We start from the raw sequence: 25,912 nt of genomic DNA, 5'->3' as shown, positions 1-25,912 counted from the left end.
TTATTCCTGGTAATAAGCTTTGTGCCAGACCTTTCCTGATTCCTTCAGGGAGCTGCAGAGGGAAAGAGAACAGGGGACACATTCACCAAAAGCATATTTTCACAGCAGTGAGTTCTTTCCCGCCACTGCCCACTTGAGATATTCTCTTGCCCCACTGATCTCCCCATGACAAAATGCCTGCAAATGGACTTTCCTGGGGCTCGTACTTACCGCACTACATCTGCAAAAGCAGTGATCATGGGCTTGCACTCATACTTAATGTTATGCTTGGCACACAGGGATTTCACCAGGGGAGCCACCTTGTAAAAATTGTGACGAGGCATGGTTGGAAAAAGACTGTGGAAAGAGAGGAAAAACTGTCAAGAGGACAAGGTAGAAGATACTTCTGTAATATGGATCCTGCTGTCATTACTGCCCTTCCCATCTCAGGGCATACAGGCAGGTTCATACAAGAGATAATCTTTCACCTGCCTGGTTCCCAAAGAGTTTTGGACAGGGATGAACCAGCTAAAGTTCTTTGGATTATTGCTGAACCACGATCCTTCCTAATGAGACCCTTTGTATTAGGCTACTAGGAGCTGCAGTTCAGCAGAATTGTGGAGGTGCTCACAGGTTTTATACACCTAGTTAAGAATTTTGAAAGTTAAAAAAACCCCAGCATTTGACTTGGTCCAGAAATGAATTATAATTATCAACCATTTGATCTGCTATTAAACTTGAAGTAAGATATGAAAAGCCCAGCTCTAGACATCAGTTTCATTGTTGTATTTTGTATGAAATACTGCTTCTATGCATTTTTACATGATAGGTCACAAAGTCTAGTCTGGAATGGCCACAGCATGTATAACTGGGAAAAGATCTGCCTTCTTTAGACATAGCCAAAACTCTTGGCCACAGCCATTGTTTGCATTAAAACTTGAGCCATAACATACACCTAGTGCTTAGTGGGGATAAAAGCTGTACAAAACCTGCATTATAAACTGTACAATCTTCCCATATAGCTTGTACTTACTGATGTTCAATCTGGAAATTTAAGTGCCCAGTGTACCAGTCATTGAATAGAGATTGATCCACATTACATGTTGCTGTGAGCTAAGGGAGAAATTAAAACATGTAGCGTTTCAATGACTTCCTTCATGTTTCTTCCTAGTTTCTACCAACAGCACAGTAATTCTATCAATTTACAGTATTATAGACCTTCATTCATTTCCAGATGTTTTTTACATTTATAGTATGGTCACTGCCCAGAAAGACATTAGAAATATTTCTGAATCCAGGCCAATCCAGGCCAACTACTCCACTGATGCTATATGTGTGGGATGAAATCCAAAATGAAGTTGACTTCCCTGAGAGCCATCCTTACTGAACTATTTCTTTAGAAGTAAACATGAAAATATTATGTGATTACTCCTGTGAAAGTTAGAACATTAGTTAGGATCAAGGACAGTAGGATTGTCTGCCTACTATAGAGGAGTGGACACTTAAAGTGTCAAATCTAGCAGAAATGGCTAAGATTTCTGCTTACTTGAAAGATCATTCACAAGAGAGATACATTTCAGTTTGGAGAAGATGGATAGATTATATTCAAAAAAATATGGGACTAAAAAGTTTCATTTAGCTTATGAGTAAATTTTAGATTGTTATTGTTATAATTTAAATTTTTTCTAGAAGTTGGGTATTTTAGAGTGTTGGTAATTATGTTAAAGGCGGGTTAAAGTGTATTATGTATTTGGTTTTCTAGTTGATTAATGTTAGTTAGATTATGATTATTATATATTTGTAACCCTGTAATCAGCTTTGGGAAGTGGGGGAGGGGGGTTGGGGGGGTTGGGAAGGGGATAATATTGTAACCTTTTATAAAACTTTTCAATAGAAAAGGACAGTATTATCCAGTTCTCCAGCCATTAGCAAACACATTGAGACCACTTCCACGATTTTGGAATATATTCAAAATAATATTTAATATAAAACTTTTCTTCATAAAACTACTTTTATGGGCTTTAATTTTATTCCAAACAGAAATCAAAACTGGGTATAACAAAATCATGTGAATTAATGTACCCTTTAATTTTAATAAAAATAATAATATAAACATGCATTAGCAGTTAACAACTTCCCACCCCCAGGAGTTATATCATGCTACTACAAACATAAAACAAAACAAAACAGAAATTAGAACAGGAAAACTGTGTATGAACAAACCAACTTTAGAGCTACCTTAAAAACTGGAAGTAAGCCCCATAAAGGTGGAATCCAAATGAAATATATACATGGCTAACACAAGGTTGTTGAAACAATAATTATATAATAAAGAATGGCACTAGTTTATATTTGGAGGACCTACAAGATAATATACAACTAGCCATGATTTACTGTTAAAAAAAGATAGAAAACCTGTCTTCTCTTTCATCATCTCTCATTCTCATTCTGTTGCAGGTCAGGTTATCTGTGCAGAAGCCATCTGTTATTAATGTTACAACATTATATGTTGTTTCTCTTGTTGACTTACATCACTGTGATCAGGTTTCAGGTGTCACGTTTAAATTGCCTAATGCTTGCCAGAGGACAGTTCATATAATCTGTTCATTTAGACTCATCCCTTAATTACCTTGCCTAAACCACAGTGTGAAATTGTAGTGTTACAGACATAGAATGTATCCAACACAATCTCCATTCCCATAACATTTGGTGCAAAGTTAATTTCTGATGCCATTGAAAAACTGGTTCATAACCACAAAAAGAACAATTATGTAAATTGGAGTATACATGTGGGGACTTGGAATTGTAAACTGTCCTTTTGGAGGACGAATAGTATTGGTGCTATTCCTGCCTTACTGATTTGTTGTAAGTAGCAAGGGAGATTAACAGGCAATGTACTACACTGTTTATCATCTCATCATTATTACCATGGACAATGAGATCATTGTTGGTCCCCCTAGCTCTTCTCCATGAGAAGAAAAAGGGCATCATTGAGCAATTGTGGTTTTCCCAGAAACTGCAATATGAGAGAGATTTCTAGCTGCCACCACAGACATTCCATTTGCATTACTTGCTCTTTATAAGACCATGTTCCCATGAAGATAAGGGCATGAAATATTTAAGAAAATAGCAGCATAATCTGCCCCTGTGTTTCAGAACTAAGGAACCAACATTTGTGAATAAAAGATTATCCAAAGAAAGGAAACTTCCCATTTAAATAGAAACTATCTCACCTGGGCAGAGAACCAATCTAAATTCTGATCATAGTCAATATTCATTGGAATGTGATTCATCTGTGAGACCCAGATAAACCATGCAGCTTCTAAATACCTGTGTAGACATACAAGCAGTAACAATAGTCATTCAAACAAATTCTTTAAACAGTTTATTCACTAGTAAAAACTACTTTGCTTTTATTAGCCAAAAGCATGACATAATAATTACTATTACCACATCATTGCCTTAACAGACTATATGGAAAAGTAAATTTTTATACGTAAAAGCAGGGAATTAAAGCTATGGTGTTTTAGAACAATCTTGTAGATTAATCTATCACACTTTAAGCCCTCATATCCAGTTAGACGTTTTCGGTATTCTAAAGCTGTGTAAACTCACATTCTTCAGAGTTCTCAGTTAAGCAAGTAGTATTATTCATTACATGATGAACTGCCCACATGTGGATTACCCATTGGGCAGGAAAGGTAGATAAAAGTGCTTAAATTCGGTTTAGTTTCTAAAGAAGGGGCAAAGATTTCACAACTCCTTTTCCACCATCTCTCTTCCCATTTGCAAATAATTCTCAATATATTTTAAAACCAGCCTGATTTCTCCACTGTGTTCTCACTATCAATTGATCAAAACACTTTTAGCTCAATGTTAATTATATATTTGCAAGTTGGGATTCCACACATTTCACCCTGAGCCGATTGTTGCTGAGTTTGAACTGGCCAACAGCTAACACCAAGAATCCCAGCCACTAAACATCCATTCTTCTGGCTCGAATATCACTAGGGGTATTTTTCTCCAGAGCTTTTAGTGGGCATATGAGTTACAAACACCTCCTTCCTCTAACCTGACAGAAAATCTCAAAGAGGTTTCTAGTCCTTCCCCATGCACCATCTAGGCATTTTGCAGCACGTATATGTGTGTTTGTCAGTTTGTTAAGGAAACAATCTTTCAAGTAGATTGCTAGCCAGATTGTAACAGAGGACTGATTTGTGAAAATGTTAAAGAAACCTAAAAATCATTCATTTCCCTGGTGCAGGATCAGCCTTAAGGCTAATTGATTCAACAAGTTCTGAGATGGTTTTAAGGGCTGCAAAATGGCATGACAGCAAAACTGCCTTTGAAGCCTTTTGCCTTGAGATACACAAGATAGGAGATGGGTTGTATATGCATATGGAAGCAGCTCCCCAAAGGCCCTCATTCCTTGGATAAAGCCACTGAGATGCAGTTTTTATCCAACTATGAATTGCAGGACAAATAAATAATGTTTTTTTCTTCTGAGACTAAGAAGTACCAGGCCAATCTTTAAAGAAATTTCTACTCCTCTACCAACCTGTCAAACTCGCGACATCACGTGATGTCACGCAACATGTTGGGATAGTTTTGCCATTGCCAGCAATGGGGTGGGCATGGCTTCCGCGTGATGGGGCCAGCCTATGGGCCGGCAGTTTGACACCCCTCTGGTAATTAGTGAAGTACATTTGAGACATAATTAGAGGCTGTAAAAGTTTTGGTAAGTAATAGTTTGATAATTGATGATAACCAAACAATAACAGGACTTTGCTCAATATCATTGTGGTGGGCTATGTTCTTTTTAATGGTGAGCTATGTTCTTTCTATTTTTCATTTACTTTCATTTTTATATGTTATAAACTAGTTTGAGGTGAGGTTGAGGAAGGATGACATATCATTTTTTTAAGTTAAAAAGCCCAAACAATATAGACATAGACATTACATGTTGCCCTTTGGTGGCATGCACCTTGTGGAAGATTTGTATTGCGTTTCTCAAATCTATGTTAAGTAACTACATCCATAGCAAATAAAAGCCTTATGATTATAATAGGACTTGCTCTTGTGTAGAAACCATTGTGTCATGTGAAAAGAACAGTAATAGTGTATACTAATTTTAACATGTGTTTATTTGTTTTACATCCCCATATTAAGTCAACAAGAAATGGAGTGCTCATTGGGGTTTTTTGGCTATGTACAAAGCTATGTACATATTGAAGGTCTCCTTTTGGCTTCACAGTGTTTACAAGCATCATTTGGGTGATAGCAGCAGGGTAGAGTTTTACATTATTATTATTACCTGGCTAACCAGTAGTAAACCATAAAGCTCTTAAATCCCATTAAAGGAACATACATGAGGCAGACACGGAAGTTAAAGAAAAGATTGATAAACAGCTCCTGTCAAAGAAAAAGAGTGTTAAATAAGCACAACAGTAACAACAGGTGGATCATTATTATGAGTTGCTCTGTTAATTTCGGATTAATTAGCTGCAAAGTGGCAAATAGAGAGGCTAAAGGCTATAATGCAATAAATGCAGAGTAATAGGCAATCTGCATTGTAGTGCTGAAGGACTTTCAGGGTCTCTTCATTTGTGCATGTAGCAAAACTCCCACAAGGATTAAAAAGTGTGGATGGAACATAACTACACTCACTTCTACAAAAACATTGCTTTACATCAAAATGGAAAGAATTGCTGTAGGACAGAAGTGGAATTCTTGAAGCTACTAAAGGTCTCCATTTCTTTTGCAGTGGCTGAGAATTGTAATGGATAGTGACATGACTCAACCTGAGTAGAGTTATTTTTGCACCCTTGGGGAGGACTTAAGTTTTCTGCCCACTATATATCTAACTGTGGAGCATTGCTGTTGTTATTATTATTAAACTGTATCTGTACTCCCCATATCAGTGCCCCAGATAATCTCTCCCCCATCACTCTGCAAATGCAGCACAATATCCATAGCAGTTAGAAATGCAATCTCCAGGCAATCTCTTCCTCTGCTGCTCATCACTTTCTGCTCCACTGTTGACACTTCCACTGCCTAGAGGAGTGCATGCTTGTTTTCTGATTTTCAAGTTGGTTTGGAAAAGATTCACAGTCTTGGAGATAACTTCACTAATGTCTGAGGTAACCCAATGGAACAGGCTAATTGTTAACATCAGGGTAGATACTGTGGTCAGCTCTTTGCAGCTGTGACAAGCATTCCTTGGCTTTCATTGTACAATTTGCCTATTGCTCACCCTTCCCTTCCCTTCCCAAGCAAACCAGTTACATCTTCTGTTCCATGGTGCTGACTAAAGGGAAGTGAAATCATAAATGGCAGTGAAATCACAAATGGCAGGGAATGTTCCCATGATATTGTGGACAATTAAGGAAAAGAAACAAGTTATGTTTTGTAATGCATCTCCCGTAGCTCATTAGAAAGGAGGAAGATTCAGGACATTTACATGTTACACTTCACCATACACCAATCCCCTAAAATAAAGAGCTGTTATGACTTACCAGCCATTTTCTTCTTTTAAATACATGGCGATAAGAAACCACTTGGGCGCCAACCGTAAATAACAATGGTGCGAAAACTAATATAAAAATGCAAAAGGAGAATACAGAAATGATTGTGTGACTAAAATACAGATAGACTATATCCTAGAAGAAAAAAACAGCATCTGCCTTTGAATCCCATTTTCCATTAAATCAACCACCTTAATCCCTGACCTATGGCCCCACTGCTCATCAGGGCATTTCTGTAGTGACTGAGTTAAAAATCTGATGTAGAGGGAAGAGGGAATGGCCTTGAAAGCCAGGAGGAAGAGTTGCTATCAAGGCAATGAGCCCTTTCCAAGAAAGTAATTTGAGTAAATGTCTCAGGCAGCTCCCTGGTTCACATAAGGGGAGGAAACACATTTATATTCACAAGATCCAGTTAAGCTAGGTGTTCCAATAAAAGTAATCCTGGCCTATATAGCATTGATTTCTTAGTCTGTTCTGCTCTATAGTGCTGATATATGACTTTATTGGTTATTATTCTCCTCCAAATTTAGGCTCCTGTGAACATGGTAAAACACTTACAGGTAAAGTAATTATGTTGGTAGTGGTAAGGCATATACTTCTTTTTCTTCCTTCCCAGCTGAACATGGAGAAAGAGAGCAAACAGGTAAATTGACAACTATGTAAATTCCACATCAGGCTCATGTTGTCATGACCCATTCTTTACAATATAGATTCTTGAAAAGTTTGATCTTTGCATGTTACTATGTCACAGATTGTTTGATCTGTGTCTCTTCAATTTCTGCCGTACACACACTTTTGTGGCCTCCAGGTTGCACCTGATCTTTGAGAGAAGCTACCTTTCCAAAATAAACAGGACCAGGAAAAAACATGGACAAGACAATAACTAAATTAAATGTGATTTCATTTTAATTTGATTCAATTTAATTCAATTTATTTCAATTCATGCATTGAATCCCCATGACTTAAATTACTTAATCTTTTTTGTCAAATTAAAAATGATAGTTTCTCAATTTTTGGAGAGGCAGTGCATTTTATTTCAGCCCTAAATAGGCACAAATAACTTGGTTAAATTCTTTGACTTTGCATTCATCTAAGTGCAACTTTTCGGAAGGGGAATGCATATTTAGACTGCACTTTGCAAGAAAATGTGGATCAAAACACGAGATTTGGGTTGTAAATTTGTACTATGAAATGATGCTCTGAGCAGGGAGGGAATCTGTGCTGGGGAGCTATCAAGATCTGTTAAGACAGGAACCACTTTCTAATCATGGGGCCTTCTCTTGTAACTAGTTGGGACAAAATCAAATGTAGCAACAGACTGTGATGTAACTGGCAGGCAAATGTCAAGGGAATTGTTATCCAAAAAAAAAAGAAAAGAAAAGATGTTTGACAGATTCATTACAGAAAATAAGGTAGCACCTGAACCAAGCAGCAGCAGCAAGAGTTGCTGTAAAGAAATATAGGAGATAGAAAGAATCCCTTCTTCCTATTTTCCTAGATTGCTCATCAGAGACGTGGTGGTGTTTTATTTTCCTTTTAGTGCTGCGAATATTTTTTCAGGATCTTTTGTCTGTCTAAGATTTTCTATTTATTTACCTCAAAAGAAAGTTTCTTCCCCAGGCTGAAAATGAACGGGTGCGTGTTGAGATCAGGGTCCTTGCGGAAGCAGTTGGGTTTGGCGTGATGCTGGTTATGCATGTGGTTCCATTGGCTCACCGGTCCTCCCTTGAGAAGCACAGAAATACAAACATGAATTCCATCCAATTGTGAATAAAGCTGTATCCTATATATTCCCCACTGACTATCTACAAACAAAACAAAAACAGCTGCAGTTCTGTTGGTTTATACTTCCTTCCATCTGGCACGAATTGAATTGTGTACAATGAGAGCGCTCTGGCCTCCATCACCTCCATGTAAGGTAACTCCATTTCTTCTCCTTCTTATTAATTATCTGAAAATACTGCTCTCAAGACTGACTATTGGAAATTCCAGTTTTGATGCTAAATGTATTTGTGTGAAGGAAAAACAGACTAGAAATACTCCACTAGTTTCTCTTCAGTAGTGAAAAAGTAAAGCAAGTATAGTGCAGTACTGTTAAAAATGCTTCATAACTATGAAATATAGACTGGGTACATTTTTCTTAACCCCATCTCTCCTTTATGTAAGGAAGCACTACTAGTACGATCATTTTTTGCAGGTTTGTGGCAAAGATGATCTTATATTTTCTTATATTTTCAGCACTTCAATGCTTAAAGTGTGCTAAATAAATGCATTATCCTTATCCTATTTTTCAAAACCCTAGAAACAGAAAATAACAATGGATTGGCAGACCCAATTTCAAATATATAAATCATCACAAATCATCACTTAAACCATCCCTTCTTTTGGATGGATTCTGACCTTAAGAATGCCAAGCACCACATAGTGAGCTACTCTGTTCCACTTGAGCTTTTTAAAGACTGAAACATGGCCAAGATCATGCTGGAGAAAACCATATTGTATCTGGAAGTAAAAATCAACAAACACGACATATATGTATGTAATTTCTCCACATATTTTCTGAATGGAGTAATTGGCACATTTACATCATTAATCACCATTAATTAATCAAAAAGAACCCCTGTTATACTACATATATTGTGTGATTATATACTGTATGTATAGGTATTTGTTTATGTCTGTGTACTGTATAGTACACAACTATATAATACTTTGTACGCTGTATGCTGTCAGCAAATATAATAATAATAATAATAATAATAATAATAATAATAATAATAATAATAATAATAATAATAATAATAATAACAACAACAACAACAACAATAATTGGAAGGGACCTTGGAGGTCATCTAGTCCAACCCCCCTGCTTGGGCAGGAAACCCTATATCATTTCAGACAAATGGCTGTCCAGTCTCTTCTTAAAAACTTCCAGTGTTGGAGCATTCACCACTTCTGGAGGCAGGTTGTTCCACTGGTTAATTGTTCTAACTGTCAGGAAGTTTCTCCTTAGTTCTAGGTCAGAGAAGCGTGCCTTCCTTCCAAACATTTTAATTTCAGCAGACAAAAAAGATGAAGCAATATCATTCATATTCTGCAATGTAATTTCCTCAGGTCCTGAAACAATAGGAGTAGCACTTTTCTTAATCTAAAGCAATAGGAATACCACTTTTCTTAATCTGTGTGTAGTTGTATTACCACATTCAGATTCAACAGCTGAAAGAATTGAGAATCTAGATAATTATACAAGATGTGAAATTACTAAAGCAATTAAATTGTTCTAAATACGTTGAAGACTGTTTGACAACTCTGCTATGTTCTGCTATGCAAAGAGGTTACCTGTGCAGCGGTGAACATTGCTATTCCAAGAAGGAAAGGCATCCAGGATTTTCCAAAATACCAGATAGTAAACCAAGATGTAATGTCTAGTAGGAAAGCATGCAGAAATATGAAAACAAAAAAGCTGAATCTTGACTTCAAGAGCCCCATCTTCTCCACTGTTGCACGCAGTTCATGAAAATCCTTTACCAGCAATTCCTACAAGAAGTGATGACAGTTTTTTTACCCATTTCAGAATGTAAAAACTGTTTTGGTAGACTAGACCAAAAGCCAATGTATGTATTAAACTTAAGGTTGGATTTGCACCAGGATGAACCACTTGACCATACATCTTATTGGGTGACTTAGGACCAGTTGCTCTGTCTCAGAGCAAGCTGTAACACAGACTTGCTGGGATAAATTAAGGAGACCCCCATTTATGACATCTGGAGATTCAAAGAAAGTGGATGATATAACTAAATAATGATCTATTCTGTCATCTTGATTCCACAGCCAGAGGTTTTTGGATTCTCACATGTGGGGCATCATATCTTCTCAATCATATCTCCTCAGCAATGGCAACTAGAGTGTTTTCAAAAATTACTGTGCATTCTCCTTTCAACAAAATAATAAAAGGAATGGAGTTAATACCCAAAGATTTATTTCAATTATGTGACTTGATGACCAGAAAATATGATCTTGGTCATTGACCAGGTCACTGTTTCATATGGAAAATGTGTTCCACTGCACTTCTGTCTTTATGCTAAGCAGGACATCCAGATCTTAAAACAAAGAACCAAGCCATCAATATTTGGAGTTGATAATATAGCAGCAATAGAAAAAATCTGTAATAGGGATTCCTTGGCTCCTTTAAAAAGCTCTCTTTCAGTACAAGCACAGATACTAGTCCTAGATTTTCAACAGTAGACTCCTTTTTGCCCTATGCTTCTCACCACTCTGGGCCATAACACTTGTAATCTCTAGAGAAGCTGAAGATCTCCTCCTCCATTGCCTTGGCCCTTGTGTTTTGAGGAATACACCTAAAGCAATTCTCTTTCTCTAGTGGAATGTGCACCTGCAGCAGCAGAGAGGAAGAATTTTGCCAACTGAGAACTTCCCCAGACAGAGACCCAGATCAAGAGACAACACAGTTCAGAGCTGAGGGGGAGGGGAAAAGTGAAACTAGAATTTCTCAGGATATGTCAAGTAGTTTAGAAAGATAGAATAAGCATCAACGCTGCTAACATCGAATGCTCTTGCTTTGACAATATATGAAAATGCAGCCATTTCCCCCTTAACTTATGTGTCACTTTTAGAGTTAGAATTAGATGGTGCTGGGGGTGGGGAGAAGGAAGAATGTGTATGGGAATTAGTTAGACATAACAACCTCGTAGTAGAGTGTTTTTTCCAAGGCTGTTTGAAATAAGAGATGATAAGGAATGGCAGGTCAGAGAACTGGAAGGAAGGTCAGCATTTCAAACTAATTGGAGAATGTGATTTATGACTGTTAATTACAGGAGGGAATTGTGCTTTGATATTATGTGTTTAGGGGGGAGAATTCAGATTTTGGCTTCAACCATGTACGTGCCGATGCCATGTTATTTGAATAAAGATTCTTTAAGGTAAACAATGCCTCGAAGTTCTTTGAAGAGTAACATCTGTCGGAACCATGACATTAAGCCAAAATCTACAAACTTTCCAAACTTTCTAGGGGTCCTGAGCCCCAGTCGCTATCTCTAGACTTGAGGGAAGCTGACAAAGATTCAGGAGATTTCATTATGGAGAAAGAGAAATTGCTTGAAGCCAGCGAGCCAGGGGAGGAAGAGCTTTTGCTGGACTCCCAGCTGGAGGCAAAACCCAAGCAGCTAGGAGAGCTGATCTGGTCGTCAGATTGGGCCCAGCCCAGCAGAGACTTCAGACGCCTTGATACTGCCTTGCCACCCTCAAAGCCTTCAAAAGCAGACCAGTGGAGAGCTACCAGGTCATTTGCCACTGAGGACTTGGGTGAGTGGAAATACCTGTCTACAGCTCGTCAGTCAGTGGAAAGATTTGAAGAGCTAGAGATGAGAAGCAGAAATCAACTCCTGCTGAGAAAAGCCTTCTAGGCCCTGAAGTCCCCTGCCAGGGCCTCCAGTCCCACAGAGAGAGACAGCTTCAGTTTCCAGGACAGCCAATCCCCAGACTAGTGTGCATGTCAATCACCCAGTATGGGTTTCCTGCAGCAATGGGGAATATGGCAGCCCCCGCAGGTGGAAAGTCAGCAATCCCTGAGCTTGCAGCAGCTAATAGAGGCCTTACAACAGCTTGGGGTGGTGCAGAAGCCAGGAAATCAGCAACTGGTGGGAGGACAACTGCAGCAAGGAGGTTGGTCACAACCCACGATTGTACAGCAACTGCTGAGGGGCCTGCAAATGAGGGAGATCCATCAGCAACCCCCACCCATCCAACAACCATTGAGGGGCCTACAGCCGCAAAGGGTGACACAACTCCATGCTGACCAGGAGCCAGGGTGGGGCCAGCAGCAACCTGGGGTGCACCAGCCACAGTGGGGGATCCAGCAGCCAGTGATTGCTCCACCTTTCAAAGCAACCTTCAATGGGGACCCATTGAAGCTGATTTTTTTTCTCAACCAAGTACGCTCTCATTTGAAACACTGGGCCTATCTCTACCCGGACCCAACCACTATGGTTGATGTGATTACATCCAGCTTAGAGGAAGAGGCATCTGAATGGCTAAATAATTTATACAGTGAGCAAGCCCCTGAATTGGAGGACCCCCACCTCTTCCTCCTAGGACTGAGAGAAAGGACCATTCCACTGCCCTCAAAGCAGAAGAACAAATCCATAAGATCAAACAAGCCGGCAGGCCTGCTCTGGAGTACGTAAGAGAGTTTCGCAAGATAGCTGGTCGCATAGAGAGGTGGCCTGAGCAGTCCCTAGTCCATCCATTCAAAGAAGGGCTAGACAATCACCTCTCTCAAGCCTGCATCTATTAAGCAGTACCTGATCAGTTGCAAGAGTGGTACCAAACAGTGGTAAGGCTAGACATTCATCTTGCCCACTATAAGAAAGCTCCCGCACCTGAAGCCGAGCCGAGGTGAGAGCAACCACCACCCTGAAAATGTCCAACTGCTGAAGTGGCTGAAAGATCCAGGCCACCTACAGGCCCGCCAATGAAGTGCTTCCGATGTGGACAGCAGGGACATCGAGCAGTGAATTGCCCAGTCCCCTACCCCCAACAGCAGAACAGATCGGGACCAGGACCAGCAGTGAGAAAGAAACCTGCCCAGTAGTTAATGAGAGAGAAATCTAACCAAATCACACAAGAACCTATTGCCCAAGTCACATCCCCCACACAGGAGGACACCGGACTCAGGCTGAATTCGCCCCTGCTCTACCCTTTTTTGACAGCGACAATGAAGGAGAGATCGACCTGATGGTGAGCTGACACATCCTACCTTTCTCACTACCTGCCAAACTCATAATCCCTAAGTCGGGGGCACAGGTAGATTTAAAAGTGCTAATTGATTCTGGATGCTCCCAATGCCTCATTAGCTTGCCATTTGCCATAAAATTGGGCATATGAGCAAAACTGCTCTCCAAACTCATGAGATTTGAGTAAGCCAATAGCTCCCTGATGGGAGGGACTTTAGTCACGCAATTAACTGAGCCCTTATGCCTAGAAATAGGTGAGCACTGGGAGTTTATTAGCTTCCTGTTGGCTCCAAAAATGACTGAGGCTGTGATCCTAGGAATAGCCTGGTTGGACAAATAGAAGTCATTTATCTGATGGGAGAAAGGAATGAGAACTGTGAGACTACCTATAGGGCCTAAACCCCCCCCCCCACTGATTCAACAGACGTTGCAGGACACTTTAGCCCACCAAATGAGTGAGCGCACATGGCTGCCTCACTGCCACTCATCCCCAGAGAGTACCGGGACCTAGCAGAGTCATTTAGTGAGAAAGAATGTGATGCCCTACCCCCTTACAAACCCAATGATTGTTCTATCAAACTGCTGCCAGGAGCCAAACTCCCACGACCGAGAATATATGCTATGTTCCCCTTTGAAATGGAGGAGATGCAGCGATATGTAAACAAAAACCTAGCGTGGGGATTCATTGAATGGGCCAAGTCTGCTGTGGGAGCCCCTGTGTTATTTAAAGAAAAAAAAGATGGGTCTTTGCATGGATTATAAAGGTCTGAATGCAGTGAGTGTGGAAAATAAATACCTCCTCCCCCTCCTGAAGGACTTACTAATCCACCTGGCTAAGGTGAGTGTCTTCACTAAATTAGACCTGAGAGAGGCATATTATCGGGTGAGAATAAAGGAGGAAGATGAGTGGAAAACTGTCTTCAACTGCCCCATGGGGAGCTATCAATTCAAAGTCATGCCATTTGGACTACAGGGGGCCTCAGCCGTATTCATGCAGTTGATTAATGAGGTCCTACATGATCATTTATACAAAGGGGTTCTGGTGTATCTTGATGACATCCTGATATGACTGAATATAGCATGAATATGACTGATCATATAAAGCTGGTGAGAGCAATGTTAAGGAAGCTATTGAAACCCAAGCTTTATGTCAAACTGTCAAAATGTGAATTTCACCAGACCCGACTAGATTATCTTGGCTACAGAATTTCCAATGAGGGCATTGAAATGGACCCAACCAAAGCGAGGGCTATAATTGAATGGCAGCCCTCAAAGACTCGCAAACAGCTCCAGAGCTTTCTAGGTTTTGCCAACTTCTATCGTCAATTCATCCCCTCCTTTGCCGAGATTGCCCTACCCCTTACAGAACTACTCAAAACAATCAAAGGAGGAGGGAAGCCGTGACTGGGCCAACCACTAGCATGGACGATGAGCTGTCAAACAGCTTTTGAGAATTTAAAAAGACTATTTGCTGCTGAAATGGTCCTAAAGCACCCCTGCTCAGGGAAGCCCTTTGTAATCCAAGCTGACACTAGCGACATGGCAGTCAGAGCTGTATTACTGCAAAAGAACAAAAGTGGGATCTTGCAACCCTGCACCTACACCTCTAAAAAATTTACTGAAAGCGAAAGGAGATGGACAGTCTGGGAGAAGGAGGCCTTCACAATTAGGTGGGGGCTATTAAACTGGCAACACTATCTAGAAGGGAGCAAGGTACCTTTTGAAGTATGGACAGATCACAAAAATCTTGAAGCACTGAAAACTCCCCGCAAATTGTCCCCAAAGCAAGTGCGGTGGGCACAGTACTATAACCGTTTCAACATCACTCTAAAGTGCATACCAGGAGGAAAAAACTTCCTAGCTGATGTGCTATTGTGATTGTCCCCGACCTCCGCACCTTCCGGCGCGACTTAAAAACTTACCTGTTCCAGCAGTCCGGCCTGGCCTGATAGCTCTAATTGGGGTCCCAGTTTGTTTTGACTATTGTTTTTCAGTATTGTTTCAATATGTATACCTACCTTACTCTGTACACCGCCCCGAGTCCCTCGGGAGAAGGGTGGTTTATAAAAACAAACAAATAAATAAATAAATAAATAAAAATGAACGTGAAGAGGTTAACGAGGCAATTATCTCCAATCCACAAACTGCTGCTCAACTCACTCCCCACAGAGCCCCTAATGCTGATGACCCTGAGGCAAAGAAGATGAAACAAGAGCTCCTCACTGATCAATGGTTCAAAGACAATCAAAACTCCCTAACATGCAGGGATGGTTTGGTTTACAAAGGGAGAAATTGTATTTGCCTGAAGCCCTCTGTCTTAATGCTCTCAAACACAGCCATGACATAAAACAGGCTGGACACTTTGGATATCTAAAAACACTACACCTCATCCACCAGCAATTTTGATGGCCAAGGTTAAAATGAGATATGGAAAACTATGTCAGGAGTTGTACTGTATGTTCCACCATGAAAAGAATTCCAGGGAAACCCCCTGGGTTACTGCAGCCAGTGGAAAGACCCTTCTTAACCATGGGAACAAATAACTATGGACTTTATAGCAGACCTACCTGAAAGTAGAGGAAATACAGCCATCTGGACTGTGATAGACATATTTTTGAAGCAGGCTCATTTCATCGCCTGCAAAGGACTCACATCTGCCCAACGACTGACTAAATTGTTCCTGAAACATATCTACCAGCTGCATGGTGCCCCTAAGTGAATAATTTTGGACAGAGGGGTGTAGTTCACAGTGAAATTTTGAAGGACTTTTCTTAAATTAATTGGATCATCTCAAGACTTATCATCTGGTTTTCATCCGGCTACAATGGGGCTGCAGAATCCGCTAACAAAATGGTGGAGCAATATCTCAGATGCTATGTTTCCTACCAACAAATAAGCTGGACTGACCTCCTCCGTTTCACAGAGGAGGCCTACAGTAATTCTGTTCACAACAGCACCAGCTACATGCCTTTCAGAGTAGCTACAGGAAAAGAGTTCAGCCCAATGACTGAATATCCTCAGGTGCCCTCCACTTCCCAGACACTTAATCAATGGGTGAGGGGTGGGAAGAAGTTTGGAGAAACTTTGCTTTAAAAAAGACTTCTGAGACCTATAAAAATCAGGCTCATAAAAAGAGGGCTCCCCAAAGAACATTCCAAGTTGGAGAAAATGTTTATCTGTCAACTAAATATTTATGCCCCAAATTACCCAGAAAGAAATTAGGACCAAAATTCTTGGGGCCTTTCCCCATCATAAGGATCATCAACCTGTTCACAGTAGAATTGAAACTCCCTAGACTTTTAGGGAGAATTCACCCTGTCTTCCATTGCAGCTTGTTGAAGACTTTTTGGGGCTCCACTTTAAGACCTCCCCCCGGAACTCATAGTGGTGGGACAGACGCACTATGAAGTGAAACGTATTCTTGACTCTAGAATTTTTAAAGAGAAATTGCAGTACCTAGTATAATGAAAGGGATACTCATTATCTGAAGCCACTTGGGTGAAAACTAGCGATGTGAAAGCCGACAAACTCATCGAAAGGTTTTATGAGAAACACCCCAACAAACCAAGAGATAGTCCCTAACATATGCTTTTGTTTACGTTACAGGATCTATCCTTTTTGTAAGGGGGGCAGATGTCAATGCTGCTAACATTGGGTGTTCTTGCTTTGACAATGTATGAAAATACAGCCATTTCCCCCTTAATGTGTGTTACTTTTAGAGATAGAAATAGATGATGCTGGGGGGGGGGAGAGAAGGAAGAATGTGTATGGGAATTAGTTAGACATAACCTCGTACTAGAGTGTTTTTTTCAAGGCTGTTTTAAATAAGAGATGATAAGGAATGGAGGGTTGGAGAACTGGAAGGAAGGTCAGCATTTCAAACTAATTGGAGAATGTGATTTATGACTATTAATTACAGGAGGGAATTTGCTTTGATATTATGTGTTTAGGGGAGGAGAATTCAGATTTTGGCTTCGACCATGTACGTGCCGATGCCATGTTGTTTGAATAAAGATTCTTTAAGGTAAATAATGCCTGGAAATTCTTTGAAGAGTAACATCTGTCAGAACCATGACAACAAGATTCTGTCTATTACATGTAAGTAAATAAAGGATTGGACTCGATTGGATCTCAGTGTCTCATCTCTGGGCTTGAGCGTGACATTCCCCAATTAATTGTACTCAATTTGAGTGAGATAACTGATGATGAACTGGTGCCAAGTGAATGAGAAATCAAATCAGAAGGATCCTTTACCAGCAAACCACTTTACTAGTGATAAGAGGCAAATTTTTTGTCAGTGATTGGGCACCAAGTCCCTCACCAAGGGACCTAGTAGGGTCAGATGACTGAGGAAGTAGAGTGTGCAATCATTGCTTGAACTGGATAAATGAAAGCACATGATTGTTTTCTAACTGAGTGCAGTATTGAAAGCGGTGTTGGATATGCACTACTTCTGATTTTGTTGCCTTACGTTCCTATCAGACATGCTGTTGAGCCAGATAGAAATGTAGCTTGAGTAGATATCAGCTTGCTTCTATAATGTTCTGGAGCTTCATAACAATCATATATTCAAGGTTCTACCATTTAATGCTGTATAATGTACCAAAGATTAAGATAATTTTGTTTGAGAGAGAAAATGGAATGAAGGATTGCATTTAAATGCTGAAAAATTAGAGAAAGTACATGAATTTGTGTCCTTTGATAGAATGTTCAAAGTCATTCACTGCTTTGACAGAAATGGAGGCTCTGGCAAGAGCAAAGGAGGAGGACTCTGTGTGTATATACATTGTGACTGGTGTGCCAACAGCAGATTAGTTTACACATATTGCTCCCCAGATGTGGAATTGATGACTATCACATGTAGGCCATTTTATCTGCCTAGAGAAATTACTGTGGTAATTATTATAGCTGTTTACATTCCACCTGATGCCAATGTCAGCACAGCACTTTCCAAGCTATATGATGTCATCTTCAAGCAGCAGCAAACTCACCCAGAGGACGCTCTTGTCATAGCTGGGGACTTCAATCAAGCCTGTCTAAACACAGTTTTCTCCAAGTTTGTACAGTATATGTAATTTTCCACCAGAGGGAAGAACACTCTAGACCGCGTGTACTCTAATCTGAAACAGGCATACAGAGCATTCCCCCTCCCCTACCTGGGTACATCCAATCATCTTTCACTCCTGTTGTGCCCAAAGTATGTCCCTCTCAGGAAAAGAACTCAAACAGTCATGAAAAGGGTTAAAACCTGGCCAGCGGGTGCTCTCAGTCAGTTGCAGGATTGCTTTGAAATCACTGACTGGAGTGTATTTGAAGATCAAGACCTGAATGTATACACAGATGCCGTACTTTCTTATATCAAAATGTGCACTGACAGTGTGACAACAGAAAAATGCATTAGAGTTTATGGGAATTGCAAACTCTGGATGACTGCAGAGGTACGAACACTCCTGAGAGCCCGGGATTCTGCCTTTAAGGCAGGGGACAGGGACACATATAGAGAGGCCAGGGCAAATCTCAGAAGAGGCATTAGGATGGCGAAACAACAATATAAACACAAGGTGGAGAACCACCTAGCAGACAACAATCCGAAGCAAGTGTGACAGGGACTGCAGCATCTAACCAACCACAAGGGCAATACGAGGAACACGGTTAATACTGATGCCTCATTGGCAGAGGAGCTGAATATCTTCTTCACTCACTACGAGGTGAAAAGACCAGACCCCGTAGCCTCTGCTGGCCGGCCTTCTGATTCTCAGCCACTCACCCTGTGTGAACACCAAGTGAGAGCTATACTGAAGGCTGTGAATCCCAGCAAAGCTACAGGGCCAGAGGGGATGCTGGGGATAGTAGTTAAGAACTGTGCCAACCAATTAGCAGGGGTCCTGACAAGGATCTTTAACATCTCCTTGCAAACGACCTGTGTACTATTATGCTTGAAAGCAGCTACCATTGTCCCAGTCCCAAAGAAAACAGCAGTTGAGTGCCTGAATGACTACAGACCTGTTGCATTAATGTCTGTAGTGATGAAATGCTTCGAAAGACTGGTTCTCCAACATCTTAGGACATGCCTCCCACCGGACTTCGACAAACATCAATTTGCCTACAGGGGGAACAGGTCGACAGACGATGCCATAGCTACTGCTCTACACTCTGTAGCAAGCCATCTAGAGAAACCTGGAAGCTATGTCAGGATGCTTTTTGTTGATTACAGCTTGGCTTTCAACACCATTTTTCCGAGCACACTCATTGAAAAGCTGACTGACTTGAATTTTTCCCCCTCCATCTGCAATTGGATTAAAGACTTTCTCAGGGACCAGCTACAAACAGTGAGAGTTGGGTCTGTTTTATCCACCTCCCTGAAGCTTTGCACTGGCTCACCACAGGGCTGCATGCTTGGCCCCTACCTCTTCTCATTGTACACATATGCTTGTGTATCATTCGACCCATCTACTGCGATAATTAAGTTCGCAGATGATACCACCGTAGTGGGTCTTATTACATGTATAGATGAAACAGCATACAGGGGGGAGGTACAAAAACTATCCATATGGTGTTCAGAGAACAACTTCCACCTAAACATTGGTAAGACAAAAGAGATGGTGCTAGACTTCTGGAGGAAAAGAGAGGAACATGCCCCACTTTACATCGGGGGGGGGGGGCTGTGTGGAGAGAGTTTCCTCCTTTAAATTTCTGGGAGTCTACCTCTGTAAAGATCTTACCTGGAAAGTTAATACAACCCAGGTGGCCAGAAAGGCCCAACAGAGACTCCACTTTCTCAGGGTCTTGCGGAAGAACAGAGTAGAACAACAGCTAATGACCTTCTTTTACCGGTCTACTATAGAGAGCATCCTCTCGCACTTTATTGTGGTTTGGTATGTTGGCCTGACAGCCGTGGATAGGAAAGTTTTACAGAGGGTGGTGAGCACAGCACAAGACATTGTGGGCTGTCCCCTGACACCACTGGATGACATCACCAGGGCTCGCTGCCTTGGAAGAGTAAGGAAAATTCTCAGGGACGACTCACCCTGGTCGGTATCTCTTTACTCTCCTATCGTCGGGTAGGAGATACAGGAGTATAGCCAGCCATACTAACAGGCTGAAGAACACCTTTTATCCATGGGCTGTTAGGCTCTTGAATGGGAAATAATTTTATAATTTTATGTATGATTGACTTGCAAGGCCGGGGTTTTGTGCAATTAGCTCACATGGTGTAACAAGATGGGTGGTTTGTTGTCATTGTGAGTTGTGGGGTGGGGGCACGAAGGGAGGCTAAGCCAATCTCAATGTATACATGGTTGTACTTTGACAATAAAGGTTCATTCATTCATTAAATATAGGAAACTGGATGGAGAAATGTTAGGCTGTCCAATGGCTGATATGAATGCAGTGGGTAGTATGTGGTGTGTTGCAAATAATAAATGTTTGTTAAAAAGAAGTCAAATTATCTGCACATAAGAGCATTATTCTGCAAATCTGCTTAAATGGAAATTTGCTATATCATGAGAAACATACAAGTAAATGTAATGCAGTGGGAATGAGGTACTGAAGAAGTAGTAAAAGAAGGAGGTAGGGTTAAAAGATCCCAAGTGAAGGTTGTTAAATACAAAAGTGAGTGACTGTATGAAATAAATACGTTGAGGTGGTTTGATCAGTGAAAAAGAATGAATGAGGACCCAACTGCAAAACAAATTAGTAATTGGTGAATGGGTCAAGGGGAAGACTGAGAAAGTTGTGACTGGAAAGAGCTGGTGATATCCTTAAAGTCAGAGAGAGAAGAAGCTAAAAGTGCAATAGACAATGAATGAAATGGTAAATAGAGATGAAACAATTACAGTTTGTAAGAATATCTCTTGTCTGTCTATCACATTTGTAGTAGCCATTCATCTTCACTTTCTATAGAAAAATATGAACAGATAAAGTGAATAGTATAGATGTCACCTAGATTTAGCTGTATTTTTCCTTTTTTTTAACCTTATATCTTTCATTCAATTGGTTTAATGTTACACTTCTGCATTTTGTATAATGTTGTTTGCCCTGAAAGGGATTAGTGTAATGGGGACATACACATACACAAACACATGTGTGCCTAAGTTTCTACAGTAAAGTTTCAGCAAAAGAAATCCAACAGCTGAGATCACCCAATACTCACATTTTTGGTGGGCTCACAGCACGGTTGATCTGGGGCAAGCTCTCCAATTAGGAGGGAATTCAAATATTTCTTTACCAGATCCTCATCCTTGTGGAAAGCTACAAAGGCATCCTAAATACACACACACAGACAGACAAACACACACAAAAATAAGGTTAACATGGCTAGGTGTACTTTTGGGAAATAATGAAAAGTGCACTGTAGGTGATGCTTCCCAAAGGACTATGGAGGGAGCCAACTCTATGATCTTGATTGTTTTGAGGACTGAAGCTGTGTTTTTGTAGTTTACCTGAAATGAAAATAAGCATCATCTTCCCCTGCAAAGGTTGGACTTATGGAGATGTCTTTTTCTATTGGCTTTGCTCCTGATTCACCCTGTCCCTCAGCATGGTGCAATGCAAAGAGCTTGTTGTTATATATGAAGCAGCCTGATGAAGAGGTTCCTACATTAACCGCTTTCTAGAGCTGCAATTTCTGTGCTTTTCTATGGGAGACAGCATCAAAGAAACCCTTAATGGTTATTTCTTTTGCTTAAAAAGAAGAACAGGGGCATTTCTAGCATTTGTGTCAGAAAAAAAAACAAAGTTTGGCAGCGAGTGCTCAGGCCTAAAGGCTGGAAAGAAAGGAGAAAGGAGTTCAAGGCTGACTGTGAGAAATAAAAAGGAGGAGGAACTTTTTTTTAACAAAAAGGAATGGAATTACACGTTTGTCTGTCAGAAGCAAGAATGCAGAAAGTGAAATATTGTAGGCATGGCACTTTGGCCCTTTTGTATAAGCATCAACACCTCCACTCTTCAGGTTTTGACCCCCTCCTTGCTCTGCCTATTCAGTTGGAGGAAGAAATCCCCTTGGTAGCAAATTGAGAACCTTCTTTTCACACGCACACACACAAAAGTGAAAATGAAGGCACAATTAATTTTAGAAAATATACAAAAGGAGGGGCAGCACAATCAGACTTTTAAGGTTCTGTTATTATAGCCAATCTCAATAAAAGTAGTTTTATCCTTACTGTAGAATTGATTTCCTGGTCTAGTCTACTTAGTGGGGCTGAAATAAACATTCAAAAATTATTAAACTCTATGGGGACCTTGAGATTATTATTTTTTCACTGCTTAAGGAATATTTTCAAGACAGGAAACAGGATACATACAGCCACCATCAATCGAAAACATGTTTGACAACAGACTACAAAGACTTTAAATGAACAACCCACATGGACATCCCCAGATGGACACAACACTGAACTGGATTTCTACATCTAGTGCTTTCACCAATAAACCCAAGTCACAATAACCAGTTAAAGAAAAAGCTCCTCACCCAATGTATTTATTTACTTACAAAATTTATATAGCTGTCTACTTGCTCATAGTGACTCTAGGAAGCTTGCAAACAATAAAAACATAATATATAGGGGAAAAATGTCTTATTCAGTGGAATCATCTCCACTCCTCTGAAGCTGAATGGGAAGCTACATGTCTGAGTGCCAAAGCTTTTACATAAATTCCATGCCCAATATCCTGATAAACAACACTAATTAATTAGATTTCTCCTTCTCTTTTCATTTCCAGGCCTAATGCCTTATTACAAGAAGGGCAGAAAGTCAGTGCCACCTTATACTTGCTGTGCTTCACTATTATGTGGTGAAAGACTGCCATAACTGTAGGGAGGAGGGAGGAGTAGGGGGTGCTTGGGAAATTGAAAGTAGAGACGGTACTTCCTCAAGATGCTACCCCAAGGTCATCCAGCTGAAAGGAGGAGGGAGCCACATACCAAGCTGCATTTGGACTGACAGTTCCCTTGTTTTGGGTCTCACCAGATGTACCTCCTAAGGGGATGGGACATGCAATATTCCTTGCCTCCCCACTTAGTGGGTGGCTAATCTGACCGGCAAGAGATGGTCCCTCAGATAACCTGGTCCCAAGTCATGAAGGGCTTTTAAGGTGACAAGCAGCACCTTCAATTGCACCCAGAAGCAAATTGGCAACCAATCCAACACATACAGGAGAGGTGATGTATGTGCACACTGAGGTCTGACAAATCCATGTGGGCAATTGCATTTTGAACCAACCAGAGCTCCCAGAAGCTTTTCAAGGGCAGCTCCATGTATAGCGCATTGCAATAGTCAAGACAAGAGGTGACTAGGCCATGAGTGACCATGAGTAGGGATTGTTGGTCCAGGAAAGGGCATAACTAACACACAACCTGCAGTTGCACAATACTCTCAGCAGGGAAAAATAAAATACCATCTAAGGCTCTAAAACCGACAATGCTTTTGTAATTAAACAAGCTGATAAAGGAGGGATAATTGTCATTATGAATGTGGCTTATTAAGTTCATGAAGCTAAAAGGCAACCCTGTACCACACTGAGTTATCAGAATGAACTGCGCAATCAGCATGGACAAGCATGGACTTCAAATTATCAAGAAAATAATAACCAATGACAACCCAGCTCAGTTTACCACCAGACTTCATGACTTTCATTCATCACTATTTTTACACTGGTAACCGATATATCTGCGTATGAATGGCACACGTATGTGTACATACATCACTCTGCAATATGTTCATGGAAGATTTCAAATGTTCTCAACTATTAACTCCTGAATTTATATGAAATTTATTGATGACATTTTCATAATCTCTACCCAAGAAAACAGTCCCTCATTAAATTCCATCAAGGACTTCAATGCTTCCAATACTTCAATCCCATTAACAACCCAGGTCTTGATGTATTCAACAACAAATCCACTTTTCTGATAATAGACCTTCATGGACGCATAAACTACATAATGGACACATAAACACCAGGAAGCTTATAAATCACCATGCATACCTACATGCTTCCAGTTTCCATCCAGAATATACCATCAAATGGACAGTCTATACTCAAGTACAGATTCACAAAAACCTTCACCAGCAGAAAAAAAATGTGAGACAGCTGTATCTACATATATTAAGAAGTAGCAGGTAATCTCAGAAGGCCTTAACAAAGACAGTGGGTTTTTAACCCATCATGATTATAGTAGGTAACCTGTTTCAAGGAACCCTCATCTGCTAATTCCCCAGTTTTCCCCTTTTCTTTCCCATTCCCAGATGTTTTTGAGCCTCAGCTACTGATCTTGGTATATGCAAATTACAACAGGTAAATGAAAAAGTCCATCTCTGACCTGGGAATTTCTTATTTAGCTTGTATTTATGTATTTTATACACTGAAGCAATAATGACATAGGGTTAGATATACATGTATGTGTGTGCATACATGTGCGAGTATGCATTTAAACATTTAATCAAAATAAATATTATAAATAAGTTCTGGGTCTATAAACTATTGTTGAAATGTACAATAGAGTCTACAGATTCTAAACTTACATAGAATTCAGTCCCCAGTGTATTTACTAAAAAATCCTAAAATTCAACAAGCCGTGGTAGAGCACGCACTTCTCTGCTACCAATATTACTCATAGTCTGCCTGTGAATTTTGCTTAGGCAAAATATAAGCTGAGTCCATGTCCATGCAAAACACCTTCTGAGCAGGTCTTCAAACCTAAACTGTATTTTGTTCACATTGTCTAGAAGTCAATAAAGTTAAGTAGCTCAAGTGCAGGCAAACATTGACCCCCAAACTGAAAAATAGAAAGTTGGCAAATCAAAGCAACTTGTATGTCTGCCAGGCCCCTGCCCTGTCCTTTTTCCAATAACACTTCTAAATTTTGTTTAGATACTACAGAATTGCCAAGCGATACAACCACCACCTGGAGCTTCTTACATTGTGTCAAAGCATTGGACTGTCCAATCCAGAATGATATTCTGTAATGCCAGAATTCCCTATGGCTTCTGACAGGAGAGATTCTTTGCCCTCATTCTTCTATTCGAGACCCTTGGAGAAAGACTGAGGAAGAGACAGCCTCAACCTGGAGTGTGTGCATACAAAGCAAGTGTTTTGTGGCAGCCTTCAGGTCATTCCAACCCTCTTTCCCCTCAGCAAGGACTTACCGTGGCATCTTGTCCAGAATAGTGTCTGATGAGGCGAGGCCCACCGGGATGCTGCAAATAGAACTGACTTACATCATAAACCTTTCGGTTGATTACCAGCCATCTCTCTTCCTTCAAGTCTCCATTGCCTGTGCGGAGCCCCACCTCCTGCCAGGTGAAGAGACGTGGGACCCCAGGCTCGGTCTCTGGATTCCCTACACTGGCTCCTGATTGAGGAGGCATCCTGGCTGGAAGCACTGAGGGATGCTGTTCCACTAACTCCTGGGCGGTTTTTTTTCCCTTGTGGAAAGTTGAAATGACTCTACCTCTTCATTCTGTTAAATGTTGCAGACAACTTTATATACACCTTTATCAACTACCCACACTGCTATTAACCTTTTGTGGCTCCAGATTTATTCTTGAAAGGCTTCTATCTCCTCCCTCTGTAGGAGGTGTAAAACTGGATAGTATTAGAGTCTTGAGCTGATTTAATGAGGATATTATTGTTGAGGGTTTTTAAAAATAATAATAA

General features: G+C 40.5%; 1 protein-coding gene across 1 annotated transcript; it reads right to left on the bottom strand.

Annotated features, from left to right (window-relative positions):
• On the bottom strand, positions 1–25,912 carry LOC308661066 (acyl-CoA (8-3)-desaturase-like; the record flags this gene model as incomplete). Its single annotated transcript, XM_081315786.1, has 12 exons — positions 25,402–25,912; positions 21,408–21,518; positions 9,843–10,040; positions 8,904–9,005; positions 8,100–8,228; positions 7,062–7,119; positions 6,495–6,571; positions 5,294–5,391; positions 3,213–3,309; positions 1,013–1,092; positions 211–336; positions 1–52 (listed from the first exon to the last, which is right to left on the bottom strand). The coding sequence occupies exons 1-12, from the start codon at positions 25,621–25,623 to the stop codon at positions 1–3; spliced, it is 1,350 nt and encodes a 449-aa protein (XP_081171912.1). The 5' UTR covers positions 25,624–25,912.

The sequence above is a fragment of the Vipera berus genome (assembly GCF_964194415.1).
Source record: "Vipera berus genome assembly, chromosome: 1".
NCBI classification, from domain to species: Eukaryota; Metazoa; Chordata; class Lepidosauria; order Squamata; family Viperidae; genus Vipera; species Vipera berus.
The sequence above is the reverse complement of the archived record's forward strand: the minus strand, read 5'-3'. Positions and strand labels throughout refer to the sequence as shown.